This window comes from Colias philodice, chromosome 23, assembly GCF_061535455.1.
Source record: "Colias philodice isolate Cphi_HAF_F1 chromosome 23, ilColPhil1 Martin Lab GWU primary, whole genome shotgun sequence".
Taxonomy (NCBI): domain Eukaryota; kingdom Metazoa; phylum Arthropoda; class Insecta; order Lepidoptera; family Pieridae; genus Colias; species Colias philodice.
The window spans coordinates 8,552,428-8,562,500 of NC_143108.1; the positions used below are offsets into that span (position 1 = coordinate 8,552,428).

Genomic DNA, 10,073 nt, shown 5'->3' on the forward strand with positions numbered 1-10,073 from the left:
GAAATTCTTGTTTGCTGTTCAATCTATAATAGTACTAATTTCTTACGGATTAAGGTTCATTTTGACTAGATATTTGTATACAATTTTGACAAATTACAAGCGAAGATATAACATAAAATATTATATGTAAAATAAATAAAAATAAGACTTACCGATAGTATGAAATGCCTCCATTGCTGATATTATTTCGTCTGCTATCATTTTTGCACTCTAATACCGAACAACACGTCCTAATTAATGAATAAATACGGAAAAAAGGTTTGACAGCTGACAACCGACTCGAATATTTTTCTGCGCACAACTGAGAGCAAGTTAGGTGATCTTACCTTACAAGTGACACGTGGGCCACGCCCACATCACACTTCTATCTACTTTACTGTTCTGTGGTCTCAAACATATTATAGTCACTGGAAGGAGGTCTGTATACGCAAACAATAATATAACGAGTGTATTAAGTATATGAGTCAGTTAAACATGGTTAAACAGAAATAAATTATTGTTATTATACTTTTTTATACATGTGTTAGTAATAGTTGTATACGTAGTATATTATTATTAGTCTGTGGTAATAGTATTAAAAAAAAAAGTTCAAATTATTGCTAAAAGATTTCCTCAACCACGTGTATTTTTTGGATATGCAGTACGGCAACACTGTATGGCGTCGTATTTTCGTAGAAAAAATTTTCGATGTAAAGGAGAAATTTCGATTAATACGAAACTTTAGTGATGGTACGTGATCCTAGTGTCTTTCTTATTTTTTGTTGTATTAATTTTAAATAGTTTTATGACACAAATAGGCATTTTACTTCAGATTTTGTTCAAAATCTTTATAAACTATCGGTTCGCCCTCTCCACACAATGCATGTGACACGACTGGCTTGGGTACGCCGAATTCGGCGTAGGTACGCCGGCGGCTAAGGCCGGCGGTATCTAGTCGTAGCGCGCGCGCGGAGACCAATCCATATTCTAAGAAAATATTGTTTAAAAATTATGTATAGTCTATAGCCTGCAATATTGACATTTGATGATTTGACTTTCTGCGACAGTTGACACTTGACTTTTGAGTGATAACTTTTTTGCGCGAAACTAGTGTTTTGAAATATTAATGTATAAGTACATTATGTTATTTAACTGAAGTTGCGATTAATGATATAAATCGACTCTACAGTAATGTCTGATGATAATTATGACGATGAACTACCCCAAATCTTAGTCAATAGTTCGTGCCGTGATTCGGTATGCACTTATAAATTTTTGTTTGTCAAGTTTGATATACCCATAATAATATCCAAACAAATTGCAGGACGATTTCAGCATGCCAACAGCAGACGTGTTGGCATCGCAGCGCGCCCGCGAAGAAGAATGCGAGGAGGAGCTCCGCCAGCTGCGCACGCAGTATGAGCAGCAACTGGTCCGACTCACCAGCACCGACTCGAGCAGCTCGGAGAGCGAGGGCTCGCTGGCGGCGGCGGTGGGCGCGCTCAGTGTGGTCAGCCCGCCTGCCGACCTGCCGCCCACCGCTGCCGATTTAGTCTGTTTACTGGCTACCAACCTCGCCAAATATAATACAGAATTTCTGCCGGCCTATCTTGAGATTTTACAGACTAACAATGAAGACTTGATCAAAATGGCTACAGATGAAGTGAGTATATTTAGTCTTTTAATAAAACTTTTCAATAAATATAAAAGGTTATAAGTTGTTTATATTATTAATATGGATATATTGGTACTCGGGATACACATAATATTTATCAAATTTATGAATTCATGGGCATTACAGATAGCAGAAAGCATAGAGTGTATACTGATGGACACACTCGAGTGTAGTAAACAACGGAGCGATGGTGAGATTGTGGTAGTGACGAGCTGGCTTTGGGCGGCCAGCATGTGGAGAGCTCCCCGGGTGCCGGGCTCGAGGAGGTTGCTGCAGGCGATGCTCGCTCTTGCAACACCACATCAGGTTCATTCTATATTTAATTCATAAATCAAATCGAGGCAAGTGAATTCAATTAAGCTTCCTTTCAGCAAAATATGCTCTCTCTTTAACTCCAGTATTATAGGTACTTTCCCTCCAGGACTACTACTATATTTAATTACGCTATGAAATCATATTCATCAGGTGGAGCAGGTGTCGGGCGCGGTGTGCGCGGCGGGCGCGGCGCTGCGGTGCGCGGGCGCGCTGGTGCGGGCGGCGGACGCGGCCGCGCCGCACGCGCTCGCCGCCCGCGCGCGCGCCGCCGCGCTGCGCCTGCTCGCCCCGTGCGCCCCGCCCGCGCCGCCCGACGCGGACGCGGACGAGGTGCAGCACGTGTGCGCGCGGCTGGGCGGCGCGTGGCGCGGGCTGGCGGCGGGCGAGCGCCTGGCCGCGCTGCAGCTGGCGGGGCGCGCGCGGTGGGGGGGCGGCGCGTGCGGCGAGGGGGAGGGGGGGGACAGCGCCGCGCGCGCCGCCGTGCGCGACCTGCTCGCGCTCGTGGCGCAGCCGCCGCCCGCGCAACACCGACACTCGCCCGAATATCTCAAGGTGAACTCCACAGTCCTCCATTCCCAGCAAGCACATAAATTGTATATTAACCAAAAATATATACAGAATTATGACTTGAAGTTATATTAATTATTTAAATCGTCACTATCCAAATATAAGTACTTTATAAAGGCATTTGCTTCATCAAATAATGCTAACTGTTATATTATGGTTACCAAAAAATTGTTACAATGTCAAAAATCTTAAATAAACGTAGGATAATTCTAAATTACAGCTTCTAAAACAGCTTTCAAACTTATAGAAATACTATTATCTTATATTGGTAATTTTAATAACGTTACGCTCTAAATAAGCATAAATAAATTATTTTATAGTGCCTTTGAACGTATGTTGGTTTTTTAAAGAATAAAAGCTTTATAATAGTCCATTATTGTGTTAATTTAATACTAATCCTATATTAACATTGAATTTATAACAATTATTGCTTTTGCTCCGTTTTCTTTCAAATCTATTCATCTCTACAGTATATAGCTATATATTGATCGAAATAAAAGTATTGTTAGAACTATGAGTAATAATAACATCGTAATTTGAATTTGGTTAATGGATAAAAAGGCTTTCAATAAAACTACAAAACAGGCGGATTCAAATGAAAACTTAAAAAGGAGTATACTGATTTTATTAATAATTGTAGTAAACAAAAAAAGATTCTTCATCGGCATCTTCATATTATGTTGGGAAACGCTTTACTTTGCAGGGCATGTTGGTTCTGAAAAGAACAAGCAAGTTTGTTTTTTAAATGGCTTAATTAAAAATCTTGGCTTATTTATTTTATACCAAGTACCTAACTAATTACGGTTCCCTGATAAGCTCGATAAAAATCAGTCACTAATACGTATAATGAGTTTAAGCATCATAACATATTTCCGAAGTGCTGTTATATGGCTGAACATAATAAGTGTCTTGTATTACACTATATACGAGCTCTAATTTTTGTGACAAACCATATTAAAATTAACAGCACTATTATGCTATCGTGAAATGCCTAAAGCTTTAATTTCATTTGTCGCCATTTGCTTTCCTTTTCCTATCTTACAAAAATAATACAAGTTACTAAGATCTGACTAGAAAGGGAATGAAATCATTTGTATTTTGTACCAATATCTTTATAAGGTACTTTAATTGTTAAAACTATTACTATAATCTAAATTTTGTGATATTTGTTAAAAATAGGTTATGTTTTATAAAAAAAAATATACTAATAAAGTATATTAGCGAGGGCGCGTGTATTCTTTCTCAATAACATGTATATTTCACCCGACAAACTGATGCGCGCAGCTAATTTCACTCAAAACATTCAGAAATACAGGCGGTACTTACCCATCATTCAATATTAATTTTCACATTTAAATATTTCAAGTCCACATAACGTTGCACGATCAAAAACAGATCAATATATTTTTAAAATCAATAAGATTTTCTTTTTTACAAAGGAATTACAACAGTTAGCATTGTTATGAAATTTTAATAACAGATTGTAATTTTAAAAGCTATATAATGACTGTAATGAAGTCGCAAAAAATGTCATTTGTTTATTCATGTGCTCATAACTGACTTAATTAATGATTTAATACGATAATTATAATGCAATTAAATTGCCTTTATATAGCTCAACGCTGTCTAAAGGGGGGGCCCAAATTTTACTTATAAGAGTCTTATAAAAGAAATACAGCCGATATACGATTTGGTTATAATGCTTTGTACATGAACTCGTGCTATCATAAGTTTGTTATAATGGTGTTTTGTGCTTGCTGGGTTAAATGTGTGCTAATAAATAGCGATATCTGTTTATTTGAGTGTTATGTCTGAAACTAGATTTCCGTCCGCGGCTTCGCCCGCGTTTTCAAAGGAAAACCCACATAGGTCCCGTTCCCGTGGGATTTCCGGGATAAAACCTATCCTATGTGTTAATCCAAGTTACCCTCTATATGTGTGCTAAATTTCATTGTAATCGGTTCAGTAGTTTTTACGTGAAAGAGTAACAAACATCCATACAAACTTTCGCCTTTATAATAGTATTAAGATTAAGATGATGCAACGTGCAAAGTATGCTATTTGCTTTTCATTATAGAGAAATATATAAGATATTACTGATTGAAACTTTGGGCTGATAAATATTGATAAATATTATTAATTTATTGTTTATTGTCTATAGGTAGTTGTGGGAGCATCGAAGCTGCAAATTCTGTTCCGGACCAACTCATGACACAAAGAGAACCAAATGTGGAAAAGGAATGATGAATGAAAAGAGCTCCATAAATGTAAAAAAGAATATTTATTTATAAAAATACATGGAATATCAAAACTTACCATTTGTTTTACTTATAATATACAAATAATGTAATCGTTAGGCGTAAGTTAATTGGCAATATCATTACGTAACAGACATTGTAAAAAATGGGAGATTCTTTAATGCTTGTCAATTTAACAAAAGTCTAAAGTTAGTTCCAGAATACTTGATGTGTAAAACTATACATGCAAATAATATTATTTACTTAAATTACATGATAAAGATCACCTTTTAAAATCCTCTCAAGAAAAAAATGTGTACAAATTGTCATTATGGCTGGATTAAGATTTTATCAATGGTTAACCAATATGAATATTATATTATATAATATATTTATTAATAAATCTCGATAACGATAAATAATAAATCTCGATAAATATAAATCTCGATTTTTAGTTATTGTGTCATCTATATTAATTTATAGATGACACAATTACTTCACAATTATCGAATTATTTATATTCCTAAAAAAATTTAAATTAGTTTAATATTTTACTTTGATATAGGGTGTCTCAGCGCCGATTTTAAACTTTAAACACGAATTTCTCGGCAACCTGCGGGGTTAGCTGGAGGGGAGTGGTAGCGTTCGATAGGTGACGAGTGCGGATTTTTTTGTGGCCATGGCGCAGTGGTCTGGTACGCACCGTGCGGACGCAGTAGAAGCGTGCTTATGCAATACGTTTTCGTTGAGTGAAAAACGGTGTAAATTTGTAGTCGCTATGAAATCCACCGTTTGAGTGATGCCCCGAGTACTCAATTAATTAAGTCGTGAGGAGAGAAGTTTAGAGCGACAGGATGTTTACTAAATCATTCAATTGGTCCACGAAATAGACCTGTGCGATCGATTGAACACATCGACCGCGTCGCCGCTGCGGTCACGGAACATCCAAGACGCTCACTTAGACATCATGCTGCCTCTTTAAGCCACCATCGGTAACTTTTTTGTACCTCAGCTGCAAGAAGAGGATATTGACAAGTCTGATGTATGGTTTCAGCAAGATGGGGCCACAGCCAACACTGCTAGGGACGCACTAAATACGTCATTTCCGGGAAAATTCATAAGCCGCTCTGGAGACATATTATGGCCACCCAGATCTCCCGATTTAACGCCCGCTGACTTTTTTTTATGGGGTTGTCTCAAAGCAAGAGTTTTTGATACCCCTCTTACAAATTTGGAGCAGTTGAAGACTAAAATAACGACAGAAGTGAGAGCCATTTCAGCGGACATCCTTCGGCGCGTCTCGGCAAATTTGCGTGTCCGATTTGAAGAGTATATTCACCATGATGGAAGACATCTTGACGGTGTAATATTCTGTACATAAAATCCGCACTAATACACTTTAATTTACTGCAGTAAAAATATTATGAATACAATTTGTTTATTTTATACAAATTTTCAAAGTTTAAAATCGGCGCTGAGACACCCTGTATAATTAAGCGATCAATTGTATTCGATTTAAATTTTCAAATATATAAGCTAAACACAGCCCGCTGTTAATCCGCTGTAGTCATTAATTTCCAAAATTTAAATATTCGAACATTTTCCTCCGGTCATATTTCGAACGTGGATCGCGGGGCGCGTCGGTCAGGCGAGCGGCAGGTCGGTGCCCAGCCGCAGCAGCGGCAGCGTCAGCGCCGCGCCCACCACCGCGCGCTCGTACGAGCCGCGACACTCCCACCTGCACACACACGCGCGTCAGCGGGCTCTGCGCGCACACACACACACACACACACGCGTACCCACCCGGCCGCCTGCAGCAGGCGCTTGGCGGCGCCCTGCAGCGGGCTCACGACGCACTCGAGCGACTGCAGGCCCGCGCCGGCGCCCAGCTGCCGCGCGCCGCCCACGAGCGCCGCGCCCGCGCCGCGCCTCTGCCACCTGCAACCGCGCAGATTTCGTTTCAGAACGACTTTGCGTCGCGTCGCCTCGAACGAGCGATAAAAATATTTCAGCGAGAACTTTCTTACTGAACGTCGACGGCCAGCGAGTGCAGCCATCCGCTCCGCATCGACCCCCAAAATTCCGACACGCTCGCAGTCCCCACTATCTGCGGAACAATTTATTGGAACGGAATCACATAATAATATGTATCTACCTACAATCAACATCCTAAGTTCTATATTAAATTATTTTATGTATTTTTTTGAATGTACAATGCAGAATATAATAAATATGTAAATGAAGTTGAGACGCACATGTGTGTACATGTCGCTTCGTCTCTCGTCGTGGCGGCCGTCGTTCAGGCGCAGGCGGATGGGCACGGCGCCGGCCGGCGGCAGCAGCGCGCCGCGGGCTTCCACCACCACGCCGAACATTTCTCCATGTATACTCTGTGTTTCATTTATTCAATATAATTATATAATACAAAAAATTTTATAACCAGCATAATAAAGTTACTTGACTTGTGAGCCTTTGTATCTAACAAATTTTTGATGTTTTAATAGTGAAAGTAACAATTGAGTTTTAGAGACACAAACCCAAAGATATCAAGAGCCCATGAATATTAATAATTACAGGTAGATGTAATGTGCCTTCATCCAGGTTCAGCTGTACCAACTGCATGGTCAAGACTCAAGATACTGGACACTACATTTTTTGATGAATGCAAAAATGAATTCTTTGATATTTGATTATGGAGGAGGTGGAATTCCTCCATCGAAAAGGGAGAATCGTCAACCAGTCTACTTGACTGGCTGGCCATTAAGGCCCTGATGATCGATGTCGGAAAGTTTTTATATGATGTGTAGCTAAAACACTTTCACTTGCACAATTCAGTGAGGTGCACCCATATAGTTATTTTTGATACATAATAATTTTAATGTGTTACTAATCAGTTCTAGCTGCAAATAACAGTGGCACAAAAAACATAATCTTTGTAACCAGCCAATAATTATAAATTCTTATTTCAGTAGGTTGCCACCAAGACAACATACTTAGGTGATGCAGTACCATGATCTAAGTATTCTTTTGATTTATGTGTATTCTATTCTATAACATGACTAGAACAGCATATTATTCTCTTGTTATTATAATTATTTTGTTCAAAAATTATTGAAATTATTAAAATGCTCAGCGCTAAACTGCTTTTAAAATATTATAAATGGTAGCCTAAAAGCCTTCCTTGTTTTTTATGTGAAGGAAAAATTTTCAAACTACCTGAGCATGTTTGTGTGCCAGAGTGTACTGCTGAAGCAGAACAGCAGCAGAGACCACGGCGACCACCGCCGGCACCAGCAGCAAGCAGCCGCGAGCTGACACACCGCAAAATATGAACAGCACTGCACCACTCAGCACACAACACTCTAGTGTCAACTGCACATTATGTTCATCATTCTCATTCCAATACATATTAATTATCCAATAACATACATCAGAAAGCAACATTGTCACACAGGCATGAGGCAGTATAGAAATAACCTGTTTAGATGGACTATTGGATCAAATATTGTATTATTATAATTATTATAGTAAAGTAGAACATACTTTTAATAAATAAAATCGACCAGTGCAAAGTATATACTATACTATCATTAACATTATGATCTTGTATATCTTTTTAATAATACATACCTCTTGAAAAAAAAAGAAGAAAAAGGTGTCTATAAAACCCGTGGAATAAGCATTTCGTACGATTTCTTGACGCTTCTGCATATCTCCTGGCATCGAAGGCCTTACTATTAATTCACACGACATTCTGCTACCTTATTTATAAACACTATTAATATTTATGTATGATTTCTGATAACGACTCTAGCAGCGAATTTTGTCTTGGGTATATATTATAATTTAATGGACTGAATAATATATAAGAAATAATTGCTTAGTTACTATCTGTATCCAAGAAATTTTATCTCTATATTAATGTAAATAATTATAGAACTTCAATAGTTAGTAGAAGACTTGCAATCGTTTTAATTTGAAGAATGATCAATGAAGTCCGAAGAAACTGAAGATATTATGTTCAAGTGTCAAAGTCAAACACGTCTAAGTAGACAGCTGACAGATGCAGTGTGATCTTCATTTTAAATAAAAACCTTGCCACCCTTCGAAAAAACTTGAATTGAATTGAATTAAATAAAAACCGGCCAAGTGCGAGTCGGACTCGCGCACCGAGGCCGAGGGCTCCGTGTGGCTCCGAAGTCCGAACCTCCGAACAAACCTATTTTTTATTATGTTGTAATTCATGTTTTTAGCAATTCTTCCTATTTTTTCCAAATCTCCACTCATCTTAAAAAGTGCTCCATTTGCGAAGTGCACCAATTAAGAAGTGCACCAGTTGCGAAGTGTAAAATTTCAGAAGTGCACTAGTTGCTAAGTTCACCATATTTTGAGCATGGTTTACAAGTTGAGATGTGCATCAAAGGCTTTTAAGCAAATTTCAAGACTGTATGTTTACTGGATACTTCCAGTACTTTGTAGGTTTTGATTTCCTTGCAAGTTGCAAGCAGTTGGCTATTTATTAAAAATTATTATATAATTAAAAATTCATGTTTTGCGCATTGAGCTATTATTACTACCTTAGAGTATACATAATATTATATACTATCTACTATAAATTATTGTCGTCGTCAATAACCTTATTAACTGATTTAAAGAGCAGGCATTCAGTCAATATAGGTGCCGCGGTAGCGGCCGGCGAGTGCCAGAACCGACTCGATATTGTTTTACTTGCCCATTACAGAAAGATTTTAGTGTTAAAATCTATTCAAACCTATATTGACTGAATGTCTGCTCTTTAAATCAGTTAATAAGGTTATTGACTAAGGGTGGCTTAGTCAAAAAGCTTAATAACCGTCAATAAGGATATTGACTGGTTCAGGGTTTTGACTGTAACATATACATATAATTAAATCTAATAAATAAATTAAAAACTTTTCAATTAAAATCAATCAATGTAACAAAAAAAGTTGATACATAATTATGTACTTTATTTTCATATTTTCATGATTTAACATTTTTTTTTCAAATAATATCCACAGTACAATATTTTCTAAATGTGTAAAATTATTATTTTCCACTATTGAAATTTACGTCATGTAATATCTAAACATCTTTCATACCAAATGCCATATTTTCTTAAATTTTGCTCGAACCAATCAACTGACGAAAAAATGTAAAATTTTCGTCGGCGCCATAGGTTAGGTTAGGTTAGGTTAGGTTAGGTTAGGTTAGGTTAGGTTAGGTTAGGTTAGGTTCCTTGGAGTCGTGTCCGGCGTGGATAGCGGAACGCGATGCACTGC

General features: G+C 37.9%; 2 protein-coding genes and 1 long non-coding RNA gene across 5 annotated transcripts; 1 reads left to right on the forward strand and 2 right to left on the reverse strand.

Annotated features, from left to right (window-relative positions):
- Positions 1-1,058: 1,058 nt before the first annotated feature.
- Positions 1,059-4,851, forward strand: LOC149478189 (uncharacterized). The gene is made up of 5 exons (XM_089709675.1): positions 1,059-1,236; positions 1,304-1,642; positions 1,781-1,960; positions 2,120-2,521; positions 4,698-4,851. The coding sequence occupies exons 1-5, from the start codon at positions 1,171-1,173 to the stop codon at positions 4,746-4,748; spliced, it is 1,038 nt and encodes a 345-aa protein (XP_089565801.1). The 5' UTR covers positions 1,059-1,170; the 3' UTR covers positions 4,749-4,851.
- Positions 3,146-4,289, reverse strand: LOC149478190 (uncharacterized). The gene is made up of 2 exons (XR_016317521.1): positions 3,863-4,289; positions 3,146-3,251 (listed from the first exon to the last, which is right to left on the reverse strand). It is a non-coding gene; the product is annotated as an uncharacterized LOC149478190 (long non-coding RNA).
- A 1,415-nt stretch (positions 4,852-6,266) lies between the features above and the next one.
- LOC149478191 (uncharacterized) lies at positions 6,267-8,883 on the reverse strand. Of its 3 annotated transcripts, none has more exons than XM_089710070.1 (6): positions 8,404-8,879; positions 7,990-8,145; positions 7,029-7,163; positions 6,801-6,880; positions 6,577-6,711; positions 6,267-6,511 (listed from the first exon to the last, which is right to left on the reverse strand). In XM_089710070.1, exons 1-6 carry the CDS (start codon positions 8,524-8,526, stop codon positions 6,418-6,420), a joined length of 723 nt encoding a protein of 240 aa, XP_089566196.1. In that variant the 5' UTR covers positions 8,527-8,879; the 3' UTR covers positions 6,267-6,417. The 3 variants fall into 3 exon arrangements, with proteins under 3 accessions (XP_089566196.1, XP_089566195.1, XP_089566197.1); XM_089710071.1 differs by having other exon boundaries at positions 6,374-6,511; positions 6,801-6,876; positions 8,404-8,882; XM_089710069.1 differs by having other exon boundaries at positions 6,267-6,711; positions 8,404-8,883.
- Positions 8,884-10,073: the final 1,190 nt, after the last annotated feature.

Coding starts and splice junctions, on each gene's coding strand:
- LOC149478189 (XM_089709675.1), top strand. CDS start 1,171: ATGTCTGATGATAATTATGACGATGAACTACCCCAAATCTTAGTCAAT. Junction 1,237..1,303: donor ATAGTTCGTGCCGTGATTCG/GTATGCACTTAT, acceptor AACAAATTGCAG/GACGATTTCAGCATGCCAAC. Junction 1,643..1,780: donor TCAAAATGGCTACAGATGAA/GTGAGTATATTT, acceptor TGGGCATTACAG/ATAGCAGAAAGCATAGAGTG.
- LOC149478191 (XM_089710069.1), bottom strand. CDS start 8,526: ATGTCGTGTGAATTAATAGTAAGGCCTTCGATGCCAGGAGATATGCAG. Junction 8,146..8,403: donor TCTTCTTTTTTTTTCAAGAG/GTATGTATTATT, acceptor CATAATGTGCAG/TTGACACTAGAGTGTTGTGT. Junction 7,164..7,989: donor TGGCACACAAACATGCTCAG/GTAGTTTGAAAA, acceptor AATGAAACACAG/AGTATACATGGAGAAATGTT.